The sequence below is a fragment of the Vidua chalybeata genome, chromosome 2, assembly GCF_026979565.1.
Source record: "Vidua chalybeata isolate OUT-0048 chromosome 2, bVidCha1 merged haplotype, whole genome shotgun sequence".
NCBI classification, from domain to species: domain Eukaryota; kingdom Metazoa; phylum Chordata; class Aves; order Passeriformes; family Viduidae; genus Vidua; species Vidua chalybeata.
Genome location: NC_071531.1, coordinates 15,585,612 through 15,608,606, shown reverse-complemented (window position 1 = coordinate 15,608,606; position 22,995 = coordinate 15,585,612). Strand labels below are relative to the sequence as shown.

The window sequence follows — 22,995 nt, the reverse complement described above, 5'->3', positions numbered from 1 at the left end:
CTGCGTTTGTAAAAAATAGTGTCGATTTTACAGAACCTCTTCGTAAGTTTGTAAAATAAACCTGAGAATGCCAGAATACTTGTTGGAAGCTTTTCTTTCCCCCAGCCTTGAAAAAACCCCACGGTTTTGAGATCTGATCGAATGAAAACACGGAACAGATGTTGCAGAGTAGCTGAAGGTGTGGTATTCACTCAAAATTCGGAAAGAATTTTTTCCCGTTGTCTTTTTTTTTTTTTTTTTTTAATGTGAAATTGTAGCATTAACAGAGTTACTATTGTAACTTTTCACAGCCGTGTTCGCTCCTTCGGTGATGGTCGGACACCAGCTCTGTAGGTCCTGCACAGCAGAGCAGAGGACAGAGCTCGGAGGTTCATCATCTCCCTCTGCCAGAGCCGTGCGGTGAAACCTGCGCCGTGCCAAAACATGGACCAGCTCACTGCTCCCCCGAGCTCCGCACCAGCCTCCCCCTTCAGGGCACCGCTTTTTAGAGAGGCTGCACTTAGGGACCAAATTTGCTGAGCAGCTGTACACGGCAGGTGGCTATTTATCTTTGACTAAGTTTAAAACCTCCTTACAGATCCCCCGAGTTAGCCTTGCAACCACAAAGTAATGCATATAATTTTACTTGGTGCTCTGGGCGGGGGTTGCAGCTTTCCCTGAGCTCTGTGTGTCCTGGCTAAACAAAGTCCGAGAGACTAAGAACCAAAAGGATACTGTAACACCCAATGCAAAAACATGTTTTCAGCTAGCTTGAGGATGACCTAAAATATTATGCTAAAATATTATGCTGGTTTAAGTGCAAACTTTTACTACAATATGAGCGTGCTATTAAGTGGCAAAGTTGGAAAGGACTCCTCTCCCCTAGGAATATATAAAATAAAAATTATTTCAAGAATCCTAACATATTTTAGTGTGTAAAAAAAAAAAGACTCTGAACAGGTCAGTGGAATATGTGTATTCATAGGGAATTTAATTACTGAAGCTAAACTCAGCTATGTACTTTTGCTTACATCATTCCTTTGGGAGAGCTTCAGCAGACTTGAGGGCAGGCATTGACTGGACTAACTTACATCAGGGTTTTCTCTGCTAAAATCCAGATCTGTCAGAACCATGAAAGGTAAAATATGTAGGAGAGAATAAATGTAAAAGCTGGGTCCGCTTTTTCTCCAAGAGGTAACGTACTGTTGATCCTGTAATCTGAAGAATTGAAATGCAGCCCAGTATTAATGACACATTTATCTAAAAGACAAAGTTTATATATTTTGTGTTATGGTTCTGCAAATTTATTACTTTTTTTACACTTGAAAATATAAATATAAGAACATTAAATAAATTTACAAGAAACACTACAAAGGCAATTAGCCAAATAGTTAAAGCATTCACAGAAATGTATTCCAGCTACTAGCATTCCGCGATGGGCTTTTATCAACATGCAGCTAAAACCCTGTGGACAAACACAAGAAGTACTTTAAATTCTCACCTTAAAAGCATAGTCAGAGTAATTTTGGATCTAAGTAACTGAAAGAACTGAAAGAACCGATGTGTTGCCCGCAGAACCACAATGGGGTTTTAGCACTGAAGAGGTTCAATTGCTAACTCCAACAGAGCCCCAGATAAGAGGCATGAACTCATGCTTTTTGTTGAGGAGAGTGTTTTCAGGGCACCCAACTGAGCCCTCCCCACCGGGAAAGCAAAGCCCTTGCTCCCCATCAGCATGCACCTGCTTCATGCAGCCCTCTTAACAGGGCCTAGTACTCTGCAGTCTGGCACCAGTTTGTCCTAGTTTGCTTTGGGAGCATCCAACTTTTGCCCAAGATTGCAAATTTAAAAAGCAGAGGCCATAGCTGCACATGTGTGTGAGGAAGAAGAGGTAAGACCAGGGCTTAGGACAATTTCTGTTCAAGAGGAATCTTCACAATGTTGTATGAACTTTCAGCTGTTTTATATGAAGAGCCAAAATCCATTTTTTTCCCAGTAAATATCACAAGAAGAATGAAATTTTGCTTCAGCAATTACAGAGCTAGTGCCTCAGTATTTGGTTTGCCAACCACGAGACAAAGCACAAGCAGAAATACTCATTAGAATAGCTCAAGAGCTGCCCCTTAAAAAACAGCCATGCAATGAAACAAACTATTTCTCAGCTACTAAATATAGCAGCTATCATTTATTATTTCTATTTTTTCTTCAGCTTGCCTCTCCCCCTACTCCAAATTTCCCGACTTCCATCATTGCAAATGAAAAATGGCAGTGTCTCACCATGCAATATAATTACTGACCCTGGTGAAATCAATGGCAAAAACTGGTGACTTCACTCAAGCCACCAACACAACTTAGTTGTACTTAATAACCTACTGACTACTTTATTTAATACTCCATTCGTGGTTATCTACTTGAATTATACCCAATTTCTATCCCTCTATGGTGTACTAAAAGGTAGCTAAAGGTTCAAGATGATTGTGTTTGTTATTTACAGTTCTGCATCTAGTGAATATATTCAAACCACTGTAAGTGATCCACTTACTGGACAAATTAAGTTTTGTAGCATTCCATGTTAAAGATAATTAACTAAAGAAAAATGCAAACTCACAATAGAAGTTACAAACAAAATACCAATTATTTTTCTATACATAGGTATATTTAAATTTATATTACAAGAAATAAATATAAAAGTATCATGGAGATGCTTAAACGTTGATATTTTCTGCTTATGTACATCACTGCAGTTTGCTACTAAAACATACAAAAAGTGGAAGACAGTGTAGCTAACATTTTTAAAGTTAACATCGTTTGTATGCACAACTTGTAACTTTCTACATTTATACAATACTACTAAGCATTATATCCAGATAAACTTAATTGTAATGAAAAAAGTCTAAATAAAACTTTTGTTTAAATGTTAGAAAACCCCTCAAAAAACCCCACTCTGATGAAGAAACAAAATGGAAGTGTGCCAGCTGTAATCTGACATCCAAGACCTTGTCAAAATAGTAGGTTCCTTTTCTTTTCTGTTTTTTTTTTTTTTAATAATTGTCCTTGTCAATCCATTGCGTGGCTGCCTTGAAGTTCCAGTACCATATATTAAATAAAACCAGTTCTTGGTCTGCTCACATTATGTAAAACTGCTAAAGTAAAACTCTACTTCACACTGTGAAACAGTGTGCTGTTTAAAAGGAAATCACATTTTCTCCATAGAACTTAGGCTTCCTCTCTTTGAAGTCCTTCTGAGCGAGATTTGGCTTTTTTGGCTTCCAGTATCATCCTTGTCTTGGAATACAAGTTGTTTGCCTGAAAAGTCATGGAGACACACATCACCATTCTGTACACTGAAACAAACACCATTCTTCTCACTGGAAAGATGACCTGTTGAAACAAAAAAGTGAATTCCCTATCAGAAAGGTTCAGAATCAAGTCTCCCATGCTTTTTTAGTCACTATAGGGAGTTCATATACTCTCATTTTATCCCTGCAACAATTTTAAAATGTATATTTTTGGTACATGTTTTGTATACATTTATTTTCCTGTGTGAAATACTGATATTTGAGAGATGTTAATATATTTATGCACAAGGATTCCATATTTTAAGCAATGAAGGTCACAATTCTCAAAATGTAGACTTGACTTGGAATAAGTATCACTAGATAAGATGCAAAATACTCCTAATTTTAATTATTTGCTTTATTGAATTAAGTTTTAAAGGTATCTCAGGTGTGCCATGCATCTGAAAGAAGTACAAGGAATTCAACTTACAGCATTACTTATGAAGGACAATCAGAACAAGGCCTAGGTCTGATCATGGGTCAAAACCATACTTAGAACTGCAGAGAATCTTACACATTTAGGTGAATCCACAATGAACATCTAGTACCATTGCTGACTGAAGCCTTTTAATGAAATACTCCACAAATGCTTAGTTCACTGGATAAATCTCCTGCCTCTATGTATCAAGTTCTAAATATTTTTAATAAGAATTTGGGTTTTTTTATTCTAAGTATTTGTGCAAACACTTCAGTTTGGACTTTTAAAGAAATTACTTATTCATTTAAGCAGCCATCAAGCACTTAAACAGGCACAAGTGCAGACAGGGTAAGACAAGCGGAAGAGCTTTGTTCATTAATTCAAGTAAGAAAAAGGTTGAAATTATAGAAAATAACCATACTTGCTAATACTGTCATTGTTGTTTAACCCCCTGCCTGCCTAACAGTGTTTTATCTTAGGATTGTTCGTAATAGCTGTGCCCTAATGTTAGGGCAAAAGCTGAGAAGAAAATAAAGCTTTTCTGTGAACAAATTCAGAAAAGTGGTTTTTGTTCCTCAGTGAGGAAATCTGCAGGTTCAGCCATGTGATACCTAATTGTAGTTTCTGAAACATGCAAATCTGCAAGAGACAAACTGAAAATAAGGAAATATTAGAATGCCATGAAAAGATGAAGTCCAGTAGGAAAGCAAAGTTACAGGCTATACAGACATCTCAAACTTACCACAGTAAGTCATTCAGTCCTGAATCTGGAATAGCATTTCAGTAGAAGCAGGGAGGCTAAAACCATCAAGTGTTTACAGCTCAGTGTATTTATGACATAGGTCTTAATTTCTAGAGTGGTTTTGGTTTTGGAGGTAATTTTTTAAAATTAAGTGCTGCAATGTTATTTTCAAGTTCCAGCTTTGAGAGGAGAGCAATCAGGTGCAGCAAATTAGAAGGTCCCATGTTCCTATCTAAAAGCAGTCTAATACCTTTTGGAGGCATTAGCCCAGCTCTTCTGAGTTACAATTGCCCCATGTTTGGAAGATAAGGTGTAAGGAATTGTCTCCAAGAGTTTTGCTGGGAGCTATCCAAGCATCGGTTCAGCCTCTTCTTACGGAAGTCCCACGGACCCAGAAGAATTATTTAGTCAAACTATGAGAGGTATTATACCACCCTCTTGATTTGAATTGAGGATGTGGTACAAGATTCACAGCATTCAAAATAGACAAGAAAATAGGTAATTAGGTGGGTCACCAGAGACATCCATGTTTGTAAGTGCACAGGAACAAGGTTTTATCAAAGTTCTTTTAGCTGTTTTTGTCTAAGAAGCTTTTGGCACAGGACACACAGACACACTGGAAAGGTCTGATTATATGAATATAGTAGGACAGAATTGGAGCACAGCCAACAGAATTGGCATCACTCAATGGCTTAGGTCATCAGTTTAGCATCTCATTCCAAAATACCCAAAAGAACAAAACTTTTTCCAGAAAGCTGCAACAGGCTCATTCATTCAGTTGCTACAACAGACAAGTTCAATAGAACATTTCTGCTCTTTCTTTCTGTTGAGAAAAGCAGTCAAAATGCTTTTTGTAGCTTGGTATAAGCATGTCAGATGTTGCAGGGAGAGATGACTTCTTTCATCAGAGCAATTAACATAGCAGGGGAAAAAGAACCCTACAAGACATGCAGGCTTTTGCACCTGAAAATTTCTCTCTTTGAAAGGAAATACTTCTACCTAAAAATATTGCCTTACTTTGTGTTTAATGATAGTGAGTGTCACTGGATTCTGGTTCTCAACTGATCAGTTAGTTAAAAAGTATGTTAATTATTGCATTATGTGGTATCCAAACAGGGAGATTTTACAAAGGAATGTGGAAAAAAATAACCAACCTCAATTTGGAAAGCTGTACAGGGCATGTCCAAATGCCATCTCCTGAAGTGTTGTGATTTCTCTGCAATATGCAGTTAGTACATTTAAAGGAACAGTAACCTCTAACCCACAAATAAATTCCATAGCTTTTACTCTGTACATCTGAGAGGTTATCTGCTGATATAATCCTGTTGATTATGTGCTGACTTCTGACAGCATAGGCCAAGAAATGAAAACAACACAGCCTCTCCAAGCAAGTTCAACAACTTCATAATAAATATTCTACTTGATGACATGACTTCTTAGCCTCAACTCTTGATCAATTGGGAAAAATACCTCAGGCACACAGGAGTAATGTCTTCTGGGTTTTGCTTGACTTAAGAGTTTTATACATTACAGATTTGTAAGTTATTTTTCTGATTGAAAAATTGATTGTCTTTATTGAGAGCTCAAATCAGCAGCATGACATGTGCCCTGCAGGAGTGTGAAGAACTAGATTATGTTCACTGAAAAAAGGTCAGTTTTCAGTAAGTACTTTCAATGGTGATTCATATCTAGCTTTCTCAATAGATAAATAAGCCACAGCAAACTGCAAGTGAAATTGAGCACAGTGCTACTTACACCTGCATTTCAACTCCTCAGGAAGAGCAGAGGGCAGCAGTGCAGAGGACAGTACTATGTTAGAACAGGAAGGATGGAGAATTTTTCTTCTGAAGATGTACTATTTTGCATTAACTTACCATTTCCATTTGCATGGACTGAATAATCATTATTCATTAGCAGTGTTGTAGAGTTAGTGGAGTTACTGTTTGATTGTAAGGAGTTGGAAGAACTGGATACTCCTTGATTTACAGTTTGCTTCTTTAAACCATTTGTAGCAGTTCTACTCCAGTCTAAAACAAAAAATAATACCACTAACACAAGCACTATATAAAAATACAGTTAATAATGCAACTGAAACGATATAAAACCAAGGCTTTTACACACTTCTTGCAGTATTCTAGACAGAATTATATTGTAAGAATTTAATGAGTCTTGATGTTTAAAATTATTTAAATCTAGTTCCTTTTCTCTTGTCCCTTTTTAAAATACAAACAGCCAACTGTTTGTATTTTACAACTGCAGGCCACATCAGAAAAATAACTGAAGTGCAGTTGATTCTCTAAGTGAAAGTGTATAAAAATACATGTCTTTACAAGAGGGCAACTACTTAAAATAGCATAAAGTAATTAATGTCTTTTTTGGTTTAAACCATGCTTCACTTCATTTTTGTGAAAATAACTGGTAAAACTACGGCTGACCCACAAGCTGGAACAAATCTTACCGTTTCTAACTGACCAAAAGTCTTCTGCAAAGACATGCCTTTACCCTGCAGTGGAAGAGGTCATCTCTTAGCAGTTAGCAGCTTAAGGCAACAGCATGTAAACATGCAAGCACTGCAACAGCTACCACCTTTAGAGAGTATAATTTTGGAGGTTTACTGTATCTTGGACAATAAATTAGAACTGCAACTGTAGCAACATGATCAATTGGTATTTCTTGTTGTTGTTGTTTTCTATGTTTTATTTTGGGTTTGGTTTTTTTTTTTGGTAATTATTAAAAAAACACAGGAACTTAATACTAAATAGAAGTATTCAGAAGTTAAAAAAAAAAAATTAATATTTACCAGAGTTTTCAGCCAGCCTGAATTTCCCACAACAAAGATATCTTCTCCACTGTTTACGGACATTCTCCTTTGTTACACAATAGAAGATGAAAATGAAGAACCCTGCAAAGCAATAACATAAAATAATGCTGCAAAATTCACTTTTACTACTTCCTAATGAATAATGTTTTGGTTTTCTTTAATTTCTTTTACACTTCTAATAAAAAGTAATGACACCTTTCTTTGCTGAATAAGTTTACAACTCTGAATGCTGCAGAGCACTTTTTCCTTACAGAGATTAGAGGAATCATATACACAAAAGAAAAAATAACAAATACAACTAAATACATGAAGTACATAAAGTTTCCTTTTATCAAATAAAAAGGGAAAAATTTTGTTGATCTTGCAATTTACTTAATGTTTTTGGAAAAGAATTCAAAGCAATGTCAAAGAGAGGGTATGATACCACAGTATCAGACTATCAAGCTTTTTTAGCACATGGTGTGACACTGTTATATCTTTTATTAGCAGCTAACCTGTTATCACCAATGCTACAAAATTTTGCGTACTCATCCAAAGAAAATAACTCATATCTAAAATAATAATAAATGGTACTCCCTTTACCACAACTTCAAATATTTACTGGAACGGATGGTGCCCATCCCATCTCCTACCACTGCCACATTACAGTCTCTTTGTCTACTTCTCATTCGCTACTAACTGACACAGGGTGGCATCTAACTTTCCCTGCTTAAAAGTTCATCACAATTGTCCCCCTTTAAGGGAAAGTGGCACTCAATCTTTGCACAGTTTCCAATCTGCAATGGGAAACAGCTGTATTAGGTTTAAAATGAATAGTAAATAATAGTAAGTCAACACAGCAAATAGGGGAGAGGTATATACATTGAACTGCAATTTTCACTGCTTTAGTCTCCCTGGGAAACCATCCAGCCAGTCATCTAAGTGCCATTTAAGCAGAAGTTTGGATCCAAACTTCAGAAGGGCAATTCAGGTATATTTAGGACACTGGGGACAGCTACAATACCTCCTGTTTATATAAAATTCTATGCAGCAACTCTGCTTTTGGGTATGTCCAATAGCACCCTGGCTTTTGCAAAACTTTATGTTTTCATATCTACTTCCCATATATTCTTTAGTACTATATAGGCTACACTTAAGAGTTGGGTCACTAACTTTTAGATGTTTCAGCCTTGCCTGTCTCAATGATCCTTTGCTGAATGTCAAATCTCCCCCAGAAGGCTTAGAGGAACTCAAGAAATTATATGTTTTCACTACATTAATTGCATTATAACATGAACACTTAAAGTAACTGAGTATTCAAAATTCATCTGTTTGTTAGTGGAAACACAGTAACTTCCAGGGATATCTGGTTTGCATACACTTTTAAAATGACAATATTTATAAATATACCATACATATATAAACACTACCTAGTTTTTCTGTACCTTATCATAACAAAACTGCAATTTAACAAAACTGCAATTTAAGGTTACTGTAAAGCAGTATCATCTTGTCTCTAATATAATTAACATGCTACTGCACATATCAAATTTAAATTTTTACTGCTGAATCAAGAAAATTATGTTTCAAAATGTTTGGTTTGTTATATTATAGACAGGGAGATATTACATGGAGGATAAACTTACCTTGCAAAGTGTTGAAAATGGTAAAGAGGTAAGTAAATACCTCATTTACTGTGAAGAAAGCAAACCCCCAAGTAATTCCCAACAAGAATGTGAGGCCAGCAACACTCCTAAGGTCTTGGATGCTGGTTTTCCTTTGAGCACCGAGTTGTTTCTTCTTTTTGATACGACAGAGCTGGATCAGCACAACAATGAACATGCTGATATTGATCAGGAATATCAGGCAGAAGTATCCCACAGCAGTAATATAGAAGACAATTCTATTTTTGATCCAGCAGCTAGAACAGAAGAACAGTCTGTCAACCATTATCAGAAACAAAAATTAAGTGAAATAAACATGAGACAAACTTGTCATTTGTTGCATGCAAACCATTTTTGCCTTTTACAAAAAAAGGGTTTTTTTTGGCCAAAGGATATGAGCTTTCATAAAGGTGATAAACCTAAAGCACATGAGATACTGTAGAGTTATACTATTTCAAAGCACTACTATTGCTTTCTTGCCTTCCCCCCCTTTACTTTAAAGAAAAGCAATTTGTAGAACCTCCCTCCACACCCCACTCTCACCTCCCGCAAAGCACTTCCCTTTAACTCACAATTCATCAGGTCCATTTATAGAAACCTTTCCAGTGGTTATAAGTCCATAATTATCTGGTGATACTGCCAACACAATGGACACAACTACTGCTGGTAACCCTAAAAGATTATGAGAAAACACATACATAAAAATCCTAAGAGACAGTATTATGAGGACTTGAAATTATTATATTTTGCTACAAAATCTACATATTGTTTCTGAAATTTGGTTGTTGAATTCTGCTGACTACTAGCTGTCTAAAAACTTGCAGCATTCAAACTGCTCAGGAGCACAACTTCCAAAGAAACAAGTGTCCTTCACAGCTAGCTCCAAAACTTTCTGAATAAACCAGCAAATACCATCAGCCTTCAAACTGCTTCAAAATATCTCTTACAGGATAACTAATTTTCTTTCTTACATATGTTTTAAGAAATAAATAGGAGATAAAAATGAGGCCCAGAATCTCTTCATCCTCTATCCAGTTAGATCTGTTTTTGCTGCTTTTTGTTAGCAAGAGTGCTATTCCAGAAATGGAATATATACTCTCTGGCATTTATTCTCAAAATAATGGAAGCACGCATATTCAAAATTGGTTCTATTGTACTAGCACAAGGAAAATTCATTATCACTTTGAATTGCAGAAACTTCAGTTCTGCAGCTGGGGGGACACCATGCCTCAGAAAGAAGCATGGAACTATAACATTTAATGACTGCCTAATTTTCATTTGTGACCTGTATCACATTCACTGAAATACTTGATAAGAGGAATTATCTATTTAGCATAAAAAAGGAAAAAAAAATACATACCCCAACCAACAACACAAAATTTAAGAATGTATTTCCGTACATAGGTGTTAAAGACTTTCACAAGGGCCAGATACATGTGGAAAGCTTCCAGGCCCATCCAGGTAAAGGAAACCAAGAGGAAATAGTGAAGAAATACTGCAACTGCAATGCATAGGCCTCGTGTATCATACAGTGCAATCCATGAGTCAAGGAGAAAAACTAAGTTGAGTAGAAGCAATGCAGCACACAGCTGAATCAGAATTTTGGAGGGGTAGTCTCTCCGGATTTTCCTAAAAAAAAAAGAAAATTCATGAGATGACATCAGCTGTCCATAGATCCCTGGCTTACTTCCTCTTTGCAGTCCTTGACATTCACAAAGGCCAAGAAAAAAAAATTACACTTTCATTCATATACAATGCTGCATATGTGGCATTTATATACGGAGAGAATAATTTCAACATACTTACAAATTAATGATTTGTATATAAAATGTTTTTTAGAAAAGGTTACATAAATACAAACAATCTTGGAGTCTAACTGTTTAGTACCATGGTTATTTTTTTTCCATTGTATGTTGGACTTCTTGTTACATTGCTACCCAAATCCAAAAGGTGTCTCTTCTTTATTGCTAAACTAGATCAAGCTTTTGACTAGGCATCTAAAGCCTTGATAGAGGCAAGTCCCAGTCTTAGAATAATGAGAGAATAAAGAAAGAATACAAATGCTTTTAAAAATGCTAAAATTCTGTACTGGTTTTTCTATGTTGTATCTTAAATACATTCCTTCACACTTCTATTATGATAATCCATTATAAAATATTTCAGAGTGCCACTTCTTCACTTCTTACTGCCTAGAACCTCATGATAATTCACTTGTTCGTAAGGTGAATTTTTCTGAAGACCGAATAAACATCTTCCTGGTGAACTGGTCAAATCTGTGCATTATTTGTGGAGACAGAATCCGTAACTATTAACAAGGATTTCTCAGTGAAGACTACAATCAATCACAATTGAAGAATAATGGGAGCTCAACTGAATGGGTACTTACTCAAAGGCTATGTAGGTCACAAGAGTAACAGAAAGAAAAATTGCAGAGAGGCCACAGCCTATATATGATATAAAAGTCAGTACCAATTCTTGTCTGGGAGTCAAAGGAGTATTTCCATACAAGTCCTAAAACAGAAACAGAAGTTATTTTCAGCGAACAGGTTTATTTAATGGGAAAAAAAAATTTAAAAAAAATCAAACACATCTTTCCCTCTACACTTGTAAATAAAAAAAACCCCACTCCATTCTTTTGATCATGGTTTTTATAAAAGGTTAGATGAAAAAATACCAGTCTAGTCTTGTAAAGAGCAGGGAGCTGGGACTCCATGATCCTTATGGGTCCCTTCCAACTAGATATTATTTTATAATTCTATGACCCTAATTGTGAAACCCCATTTGATTAAAAACCTGTTTTAAATTTGATTTCCTAAATTTTATTTCGAGTATAAAGAGCTGCCTAAATTAAAAATCTGCAGCACTTAAAGAATTTTTTTCCTCCAGTGGAACCCATGGACTCCAATTCAACAAGGAGTTTAAGCATGTGCCTAATTGTATGGCTATCCATACTAACACTAAAGTGAACAGAACCTGAGTATTATTTATTACGTTGTATGGGCTTATTGGGTCTTCACTTGTTTAAGACAACTCAAGGTTAAATGTGTTCTTGAAGGGTAAGATTGCATAATTTTAAAAATAATTACCATCAAAACTGCAAAACTTGTGAGATGGTTGCATGAACAGACTGTTTCATTTACTCTACTTTCTTTGACTATGCAACCTTCGTATGACCATCCTCCATGTCCACCTGTTAAAAAAAGCAGCTTTGTTATTCATAAAAGGCTTCATTTATATTAACATGAATTAACATAACTAAAACAGCATCGCATCTTGGGTGATCTCAAGTACTTACCATTTTTATTGAAGTCCCAGAAAACACATCTAACTGTTGAATTATCCTGTTCAGGAGGAAAAAAACCAAACAAACAAAAAAACCTGAGTTACTAAACTGTGAGTTTAGGATCAAATGATTTATGAATGATTTACAAAATTCAGGGAAGAATAAACACTGTATATAGCAAATATGCCTGTTCTATGTGAACACAAAATAAATGTAGGTGCATAAAAGGATTAATATTGCAAACTACATGCAAAAATATGCTGAACAGATTTGAAGTCACCAGAAAGGAACTAGCTCTTGTGCTTACGCAAAGATTCTACTCCTGGTAGAACCTTTTGAATACTCTTTCAATGTCTTCCCACACCATATGAATTCTTGGGATTTCTCCTCCTCCAAGACTTTAATTTTTAAAGTCACGATCACACAGAAAAGGAAAAACCCTTTAATTTGCAAATATTTGATCACAATGTTAAACACTTAGACATAGATTTCCTCACACACATGCAAATTCTATAAATACCAGCAGCAATAAACTATATTGCTATAAATATTAATACTTCTACAGTTATATCTCAAAACTTATTATGTCAAAACAAGTAAAGACACCACTAAGCCAGGTCCTGAAAAAAGCTCCAGTTGCATTAGTGGAATCCCCACATTGTTCAGTTTATAATAATTAAGTATTTTAAACTCTCTTAAGATATGAGATAGAAGACTAATCCCTGATGCTCCTTTCAGAAAGAGATGGTGTGTAAGAATCCTAATACTTCCAGCTGACACAATCCTGTGTTTCAGTTCCCTGAAGAAAACAGACTTACATTATCTTCTGGCCGTGCAACACCCACAAATGTCATGACTGCAGCATCTACCATAGCAACCCACACTTTCAGTCTTCCCTCTAAGAGCTTTTATTCTTTGTAGTATAAAACACAAGAGTAAGTAAGAAAGAGAAAAGCTGGGTGAATTTGTGATAGAGCAAAATTACCTTACACTACTTGAGAACCAAAATTTATACCAGTGGCAAATAAGCAAACAGGAGTGTTTTTTAATGTCCAGGTGGAAATGAAACGTCCACACTAGTAAAGCAGAACAAGCTGACCTGTATTCTTAGTAAAATGTTTCCACTACAACAACTTCAGTAGAGACAACAAAACTGTAATTTAAGTCTGCCAAAATGTAAATTTTACCTGATTAGGCTTGATATTCTGCAAAATGACAGTAACATTTGCTGTTAAGTTACTAATTGTGAGGTTAGCAACACTTGATGATATAACACTGCTGATTAAAGATGCATTCTTCAAGGACAGATCCTGAAATGACAAAAAAAGCTCCAGATTTTAAAATCTTAAAGGAAACAATACTAGAGTACAGCACTCACAAGCTCATTTACTATGTGGAGCAAGCACTGGACAAAAGTAATTATTTTTTAAGTCAGAAGTTTTAAAATGTATTTTGTGGGGAAAAAAAATCCATTCATATTTTGCTCTAAGCTTGAATTTAAAATCCTTATGAACAGTGGGCCAAACAATACCTGGAACACAGTAGTCTTTTTAAAGAAGTTGAATATAATTCTAGAAGCCAAGTCCAAGTCTTCAGTGCGTAAATTTTTCAGCAATGATGAAGGAAGTGTAATTGATCCAAGATTATTTAAATTCTGAATTGGCTGAACTCCTAGAGAGATCTGAAAAATAAACACCAGGATTATGCTTCATTTCAGTCTCCAAATAAATAAATTGTGACTTATTTTCAGTTTAAAACTTCAAAATAAATACCTCTTTAATTACTGTCACAAACCCACTGCTGCTCTCATTCCTCCAATGCATAAATAGCACTTACAGGACTGGAAAGGATGCATCCCATTTCAGGTCTGCCTTCCACTGAAAATAATCTGGCTTTAACCATTTCCCTACAGGGACATAACACACCACTGTGTGTTTTGTATTGATTTGGAAAAGGTGAGGAGCAAAAACCCAGGTAGCTCTGTGTAGCTGTAACTGTGTAGGGAGATCAACATTTCACAGCATGAAAGCCTGCAAAGGCAAAGAATTTTTATACCCTGTAGGAAGTACGTCAGAATTCAGAAAAAGTGAAAATAGCCATTATTTGTCAATACATTTTTAAGTTCGGGAGGTTAAGTTTATGTTCTTAGATAAGAACACGAACCGTAACTTTTTGATCTTCTGGCAAAAATTACAAAACTAAACTAGATAAGCACAATTCAGGTACCTCAAGAGCTTAGTGACCTAATATTGTACAAAAAGAGATCTGAACTTTCACCCATTTTATGTGCTGCACATTTTATTTGCTGTGCTTACAGGCCAGGCAGCTTTGTTTAGTACAGAATCTCTCAACATTCCTGTCATACATTAGTCCTTTACATACAAATATCATCACCTCAGAGTTCCTGGGAGATGTGAAACATTAGTAGTATGCAGAAAGAAACTATCTGAGTATTGAAAGAATGGCTGTAATAAGAGTAACAGTGTGAACTCCCCAAAGTGCCCTAACAATGTGATTTAACTCATCTGTTTAGACCACTGCACTCCAAATGTTTTTGATCATGCATCCCCTAAAAGTTTTTGAGTATGGACCCCAGTATATACCTATCTATAAGTTATAAGTATTAATTAGTTTACTAATATATTATGCAAGTTATAAAATATTTTTTAAAAATTAAGGAGATTATAAGTTACTTTTAAAAATATATTTTTTATTTATTAGTTATATAAATAACATTTTCCCTCACTGCAATGGACTGTTGTGTGCACACCCGGGGGTACTCAGACCCCACTTTGGAGACCACTGGTGTAGACAGCATCAAAGAAATCCTTAATCAATTCCACAAAAGCACTCCTGTTGTTCTAGTTTGAAGTAGATGATACTTATTGAAAATTTTCAGTGTTTCATTGCCAGTGCCATGAAAAAAAAAAAATCATTCCTTAGCAAATATCTGTATGTCAGCACTAGCATCTCCTAGTCATCTCACATTCGTGCACTATATATTGCTAAGAAATAGAAAAGAACTCAAATGTTAAACATTTATATAATTTTCAGTAACACAGAAAAGTTCCAGTACTACATATGGCTTACGATACATTAAGCTATTTTCTTCTCTGAGGAGGCAGAATGTGTCAAAATTGGTCCAAAACTTTCCATCTCTCCTTGCTTAAGCCTCCAAGGCTGGTATTGTCCATTATTTTCTCTGTCAGGAGGGAGGTTTTGAATGAGATAAAGGGGATCCAACCAAACTTTCTAAGCACTTCTTTCTTGGTGAGATGCCATTAGTGACAAATGTTCTCAGCATCATTATCCAAGCAACATACATAATAGTTATTTTCTGGAACCCTCTACAATTATTTCCTTCTAACAGATGAAGCCATCTGGCAACACTCCTTGACAAATTTCAGCACTGTCATAGTGGTTGAATAAATGACACATAATTCAGGGGGCTTGAGGCAAAGTTATTCTGCCAAGCACTTTGTCCATTCTGGTGTTCTAGCTGTACCCTCTCCAACAGCTTATTAGTTCTGCCAGTTTCTGCTAAGTCAGCTCTCTTCTACACCTATTTACACAGTTGAAAATTAAAGGAAAAACTGTGAAGTGCTTAAAAAAATCCTGAAACTAACATGAACTAAAGATCCTTACATAAACAAACTCATATTCCTATGAGTTTAAAATAAATGTGTTTATTTGTTTAAATGTGTTTATTTTAACACTTTAAAATAAATGTTTGACAATTTGTAGGTATTTTAAGTATTTTGTAACCTGGAGATCAGCTGAGTCCTGGACAGCAAAAGACATTTGGTTGGAGCGGATTCTGCTGGTTTTGACAACTGCCAGAGCCAAGGAAGGGGAGACAAATTCAGCAGATGATGTTGATAAGTTTAGTTTTAAGCCAATATAGTCCACCAGCTTTATAATTCTGTTAAGAAAAAGTATACTTAGTATTAACAAGCACATACATCCAAAATTCTCAAGCAAGTTATGGTTATGGAGCAATAATCCGAGTGTAATGCAAAACGATCACTTAGTATCAACAAAAATACCCCCACTGCTTTCCATGGCATTGTATTATAGTAGAGCTGGTAACATCAGAATGATAGTCCTTCCATTTTGAATAACTACATAAAAGAACAAGAAATATTCTTCTGGATTATGATTATGAATGAAACTTGCTGAAGCCAATTTGTCAAGACAGTAAATACAACAGTCCTGTAATATATTGCCAAAATGACCTACCTGTTAGAAATTCGTGGTGGTAATGGCTGAGAAGCAGTGAGGATAGTGCTCACCTCACTAACCATCCTTTCTACATCTTTTGGCTCTATTTTTCCAGCTGCTAAATCATTTTCTATTTTGGACACAATTTGCTCAGCTGTGGCAATACTAATGGTGGTGTGTACAGAAGATATATTTGTGGTAGCTGAAAGGGTTTTTCCTGTGACAAATGAAAAGTTAAACATTGTGTTCAACAAATTATGTAAGCTTGGAGAAGCAGAAAAAATAAACAGTTCTGTTGATTAAAAAATTGTATCACTACTCGTAAGGTTTCTCAACAAGTTATGTAATTCCCCCCATCAACTACTTTGCAGAGAGTGGTAATTTAAATCTGATGAAAACATAAAGCAAGGTTTCAAACTGCCAACATTAATTTCAAGTTTCATTAATTTCAAAATTCCTCACATCAGACCATTAACCTATTAAATATCCTATTATTTTCAATTTTAGCCACTGAACACCTGAATGTAGCGTAAAATCAAGATAGTGTCAGAAATTTGAGAAGAAGCTTGTGTAGAATTTTCATAAGAAAATACATAGCCACTAAGAATATTCCCAGTCAATAACAGTTTTTTAAGGATGATCCAACATTACTGTGCAGTATTTTAAATATTAGATTAGTTTAAAAAAAAAATCTACCTTGCTCTTTTACTTAATTTTTTCTGTCCAAAAGACATTTGTTCTAATGGGAATTGAGCACTGTACCTACCTATGACAGTTACATACAATGGTGTAGGGTGAGGTATCACTCACCATGTCCAAAGGCATCAGAATGTATTTTGAAATGCATGCACATCAAGTGAAAGCTGTCTCTGTCTCAGGGTATTCACACAGAATAGACTCACAGAACCATTTAGGTTGGAAAAGACCTCTAAGATCAAGTCCAGCCTTTGACTAAACATCACCTTGTAAACTAGACCACAGCACTGAGTGCCGTGTCCAGTTATTTCTTGAACATCTTCAAAGATGGTGACTCCACCACATCCCTGAGCAGCCCATTCCAATGCTTAACAACCCTTCCAGACAAGAAATTCTTCCTGATGTCCAACAACCTCCCTGGCACAGTTTGTGGTGATTTACTCCTATCCTGTCACTGGCTGCCTGGGAGAAGAGGCCGACCCCCAGCTATCTACATCTCCTTCCAGGGACCTGTACACAGTGATATGGTCAACCCTGAGACTCCTCCAGACCCTTCCCCAGCTCCACTGCCCTTCTCTGGATTCACTCCAGCACCTCAATGTCCTTCTTGTAGTGAGGGGTTCAGAAATGGACATGAGGTGTGAGGTGTGGCCTCACCGGTGCTGAGTACAGAGGACAAACACTGCCCTGGTCCTGCTGGCCACACTATTGCTGATACAGGCCAGGATGCCGCTGGTCTTCTCGGCCACCTGAGCACAGCTGGCTCATGTTCAGCTACTGTGCTAACCACTGTCAGCCAGCACTACCAGGTCCTTTTCCTTCAGGCAGCTTTCAGACACTGTTCCCCAGGGTTGCTGTGACCCAAGTGCAGGACCCAGCACTTGGCCTTGTTGAGCCTTTCATACAGTTGGCCTCAGCCCATTGATCCAGCCTGTCCAGATCCCTCTGTAGAGCCTTCTTACCCTCCAGCAGATCAACACTCCCATCCAAAGTAATTCACAAGAATTATAAGGTCACCTCTCATATATATAACATTGTTTAATGAAGTTTAAAAGCAAATCCAGTATATGGCATTCAAACAAAAATAATTATTTACTTTTCATATTTACCTGGGGTCCTATGGCCATCAGCAGTAGAATGAGGACGAGAAGCAGAAACAGAATGGTTGACAGGACTAACAGTAGGGGTCAAAGATATTGTGAAAGGAGTAAGGGGAACAATAGGTACTGTACTAACATTTTTGTGACCAGATATAGGTTGGCTTGAAGCAGGGGGAATTTGTGCAACAGATTTAGTGATAGCCTCAAAGTGCCGATTTATAATTGGAAGTTTGTGAGGCTCAGAAGAAGAAAGCGAAGAATGTTTAGTGTAACCTACAGAAGGAGAAAGTACTGTAGAAGTCTTGTTAAGGTGTGCAGCATCAGATTTAATTGAGAAAGCAGCATTAGTGACAGATTTTGTTGCAGGTATGGGAACAGTGATGGATTTACTGGAAGTTATGGAAGAAAAAGTTGGCATGGTAGGTTGAGCAAGAGACTCAGAAGAGGAACCTGTAGTGGCAACACTGGTGGAAGACATAGAATTTTCAGAGAGAGGGTTTGTAAGGGGAGATGTGGAAAGAGTTCCAGAAAAATAAATTTCTGTGAATGGTGGGATCAGTGGTCTAATTGTGGGGCTTTGTTTAGCAGAAAGTATAGTGGGGGGAATAAAAGAATTTGATTTGAGAAAAGTCTTTTTAAGGAGAGAAGGAGAATGAGAGGAAGGAACCCATATAAAATGAGGTGGCACTTGTATAGTACTGTAAAAGAAAAAAAAAGGTACAAAAATCCAGGTTAAGATTTTTTCTATTTAAAAAAAAACAAGTTATCATAGAGGAATGTATATATAAATGATATGGACATATTAATAATAATGTATATTTTAAAATCAATCAGATTGGATGTCTCATGCTCTAATATTTAGAAGGTTCTTACATTCTCTTTTGCTGTAGTTGTTAATTAGCAAGTCTATAAACAAATACTACTACTGCCTTTGCTGCCTTCTCTGAAGGTGAGCTGTTGTTGGGAAATGCCTGTCAGCTTTTTCTTGTGTAGTCCTTTCTGGCTATTACACTGAAGTATGGAAGTTGACTCTAGTCATGTATTAGGAAATTTAAGAAATAAGCAAGTCAAATTTTGTATTTATACTTACTACATTCGTAATTCTTCAGCAGTCAAGGAACAATACTTCAGTGATGAACAGCAGCACTGATCTAAGATGACAAAGAAGCATTATCCTTAAGCATAACAACTGCTAATACCATTAAGTAGAATATTTAACCATGTGTATTATGTCTTTAAACAACAGTATATACTGCATAATTTATTTTGAAGTTTGTTCTCAAATTAGTTTTGTAAAACAAAAGAACTCTTGACCAATCAGAATATTGTCATACCCCCAGATTTTTGTTCAATGCCTGACAAGTTCAGATTTCTCTTTTTTTTTTTTTTTTAATTTTAAACAAACCAAAATGCAACAGTATAGCTTTTGAAACAGAGGCAGTATTGTGACAGTACTCCATCCTATCACAATATCATTAAGAAAGGTTGGCTACTTAACAACCCTTTAAATTCAGATCATCATTTCAGCAAGATATTTATGTTCTCAGCTTATTTTACACCTAATCCTTTCAAAGTGTGCTCTAATAAAATAGCTGGCAATTTTATACCAAAATGTTTTAAAGAGTTATTTCTATCAGATACAGCCCCAAAAATCAGAAGGCTGCATTTTCATGTATTTATATTGCTCAAAACCAAAAATATTTTGATCTAAAAGTAAGTAACTATTTTGTCTTTTTAGCTACTTGAAGACCACATCTTTACATAAAATTGTGATGAGACTGTGTTTAAAGCACAACTTACCAAGTTGACTTATTTTTGCTTTTTGCGTTAAACTGCTTATATTCTCTCTCTCAGCCAGCTTCATTATGAAATTGCAGTGTATACTAAATAAGAAGAAAAAAGCTTAAGACTCAAGAAACAGAGCTGCCTCATCTTTATAACACATGGAACTAACACCAAATGCTAAATTGAAGCACATTAGTAGAAATGCTAAGTATGAAAGCACATTTTTCCTAGGCTCTGTCAGATTTGGGCATATTTTTAATGCACATAAACCACTATGCCAGGCTGATTAAAAGCACAATACATCAGTTTGTGGCACTTATTGTCCCTTCTCTCTACTATGTCAATTCTTAAATGGGGTTCTCCCTGATCAATGTTAGTTATTAAAGAGTTGATTATTTTCTAAGAATAATAATGTAATCTCTGCTGTTAGTGTAAATATGCCAGTGTTTATGAAACCTCCACCACCTGAGGAAGCCAGCATTCTCTCTTGACTTTAGAGAGAACTTCAGTGACCCATTCAAGCATGTAACTCTATCTTTACAACTGTAGTTAGAGGACTTGAAGCCCTGCCTAAACTAGGGAATCTCCAGTAAAAATTTTTCATATTTAGCATATGCAAACATAGAGATGAATTAAAAGGTTTCTTTCCAGCTCATAAGAATTAAAAGATTACTCTAGCGACTGCCAGTATATGACATGAAGGGGTGATCTGACTACTTTCTATTTTATTTGAGTGTTTTGGTCTTTTCTTTCATCCTAATCCAGGAAGATAAAGTCCAGATTCAAGTATTTGGGGAAATTAAGTTTCATTTTGGTTTAGAATACAATGTTTCCAAGCTGATCATTTTAAAGGACAATTTAATGGTGAGTAGCATTTAAACTGAGACGTCATCTATGTTTCAGGGTTTCCAGATCACCTCTCTGGAGCAGCTTTGCCATTCTGATAATCCATATTTTCCAGATCCTGAACTGTTTACTTCCTCAGGCTCCCCCTACCCCAAGGCTGGTTGGTTTCCCAAGCTGAAGAACAGCAACTTGGGATGTCTCAAGCAAATCCATCATAAAGATTTCGTTGCATTCACAAGTTCTGGAATTCTGGTGCTCCCAGTCACATGACTCGAGTAATACCAAGATGCAGAAGAAATATGGCAGGGAAGCCTGGGCTTCAGCAGAAGACTAATGAGAAGCAATATATTTGGGTTAAACCAAACCAACAAACTCTAAAATGTTTTTTCAAAATCACTAATGCCAGGACAATAATCAGAAATCAGAAATTCTTTGTTAGCCTATACATATTTCTCCAGCCTGTTTCTTGAACTTCTGAACTTCCTAGAGAGTTTGTCTTTTTCTTCTGTTAAAGAGCCATGCATATTTCACATATCACAAGACAATATATGAGCTTTAAAATATTTTTTCTTTAAAAATTTAAAAACAAACCTCTGGTTTTCTGCACTGCATTCCATAACAGAAGACTGTAATGACAAATGAAAACACGAAAAAAAAAGGTTTATAAGGAGAAATCAGGAGTGATGCTTTATCAGAAGTAAGGTGGAAAAAATTTTTCCAGAGAGTAACAAGAATCAGTAATCTTACCTCACTTACTGCTTGCAAGGTTTTGTTGAACTCTGAAATGCTTTAAAGTAAAATATTACTGTTATGGAGGATTTTTTGTTATGTTTCTAAAAACAATTACAACAATTTAATTTAAAAAAAAAAACAATTACAGAGAAAAAATATTTTTCCAGTTAATCAATGATTTTTTTTAAAGTCAGGACAGTTGTAATACTGTAAAACCACCAGCATTAAGCATTTGAAGAGCAGACTTTTATTAGTCACTACACAAACTAAATTTAAACCTCTGTCATTACATTTGAACATCAACCCATTGTAAATGTTATTTAAGAGAGCAGATGATAAATCTTAATGTTGCCTTTTGCCAAGCATTCCTTGGAATAAAATTCTAAATTTATACTCAAAGCCACAGAAATAGAACAAGTAAGAAATACGGATTTCTTCTACAAACAAGATTTGTTGGCCAACCACATCTTTTGGATTTTCAGGGCAAGTTTGGGAAATACTCATTTATTCAAACCTCTCCTTAAAAAGACTGGGATAGAAAAAACTAAACCAAAATAAAACCATAGATATGACTTCAAGAATATTTATTAAAGAACATGCAGCTAGGAAAGTTCTCTTCGTAATTTCCTACCAGATAAACTGAATCCTTAAATTATAACAAACATTTGGTGTACCATTTTTTAAAAGCAACTCCAGTGGTACATAAACTAATTAAGAGTATTCTAATCAGTATGAACTTTATGTTAAAGAGCAAGAACTTAGAACTTGTGAAATTTTTAATGTACAGGAATAATACAAAGTCCACTCAACACACAGAAGGTCTCACTTAATCTTTTTCAAATATTAAAAAGATTTCAATTCTTATTCAGAATTACTTACCTCAGTTCTTGTGGGGTATGTGCTGGAATTTCAATTAATTTTTTGACTTGATTGTGGGTGGTTATGTTATTAATCTGTTAGGAAAAAAGATCTCACAGCTAAGTACAACCAGCAATTTTTAGCCTTAAAAGAAAATTGTTCATTTCACACATTTTAATAGGCTGAAATTACAAAGATAAGAAGCACCTTTTCTCATGGATACACTGCAACAAGTATTTACCATGACATTGTTGTCACAATTTATAGAAGGAACCACTGATCTAGTATAGATCAACCTCAAAATCTTTGTGAAAGATAGGGGCAAAAGGACAGTAAACTCACCATATCTTATGCTGGAAAAAGAGGATTTTGGCTTAGTTTGCAACAAAGACAGCTCGCCCCAGACACTGAATGAATTTTTTAACTCTAGTGTAACAATGGGGCGAGCTTCATAAATGACATAAATAATAGATGACAGAATACTGGCAATGAGAAGTCAAGAGCTGTAGTGAAAGACATGATAGAACTGAGCT

At 35.7% G+C, this 22,995-nt stretch overlaps 1 protein-coding gene across 7 annotated transcripts in view; it reads right to left on the bottom strand.

Annotated features, from left to right (window-relative positions):
* Positions 1–2,613: 2,613 nt before the first annotated feature.
* Positions 2,614–22,995, bottom strand: part of ADGRG2 (adhesion G protein-coupled receptor G2) — a 57,547-nt gene continuing 37,165 nt past the window's right edge. For 5 of the 7 annotated variants that reach the window (XM_053935456.1, XM_053935455.1, XM_053935454.1 and 2 more), the window contains 19 exons: positions 22,484–22,557; positions 21,620–21,659; positions 21,464–21,498; positions 20,042–20,124; positions 19,332–19,392; positions 18,251–18,939; positions 16,464–16,662; positions 15,990–16,146; positions 13,756–13,905; positions 13,412–13,534; positions 12,237–12,282; positions 12,028–12,131; positions 11,328–11,452; positions 10,302–10,570; positions 9,514–9,613; positions 8,924–9,198; positions 7,278–7,379; positions 6,352–6,504; positions 2,614–3,360 (listed from right to left, as the gene is read on the bottom strand). In XM_053935456.1, coding sequence (XP_053791431.1) covers positions 3,176–3,360; positions 6,352–6,504; positions 7,278–7,379; positions 8,924–9,198; positions 9,514–9,613; positions 10,302–10,570; positions 11,328–11,452; positions 12,028–12,131; positions 12,237–12,282; positions 13,412–13,534; positions 13,756–13,905; positions 15,990–16,146; positions 16,464–16,662; positions 18,251–18,939; positions 19,332–19,392; positions 20,042–20,124; positions 21,464–21,498; positions 21,620–21,659; positions 22,484–22,557 — 2,970 coding nt within the window. In that variant the 3' untranslated portion in view covers positions 2,614–3,175. Of the gene's footprint in view, positions 3,361–6,351; positions 6,505–6,935; positions 6,981–7,277; positions 7,380–8,923; positions 9,199–9,513; positions 9,614–10,301; positions 10,571–11,327; positions 11,453–12,027; positions 12,132–12,236; positions 12,283–13,411; positions 13,535–13,755; positions 13,906–15,989; positions 16,147–16,463; positions 16,663–18,250; positions 18,940–19,331; positions 19,393–20,041; positions 20,125–21,463; positions 21,499–21,619; positions 21,660–22,483; positions 22,558–22,995 lie in introns of those variants that run through there. The other 2 variants (XM_053935458.1, XM_053935459.1) reach the window with 2 other exon arrangements.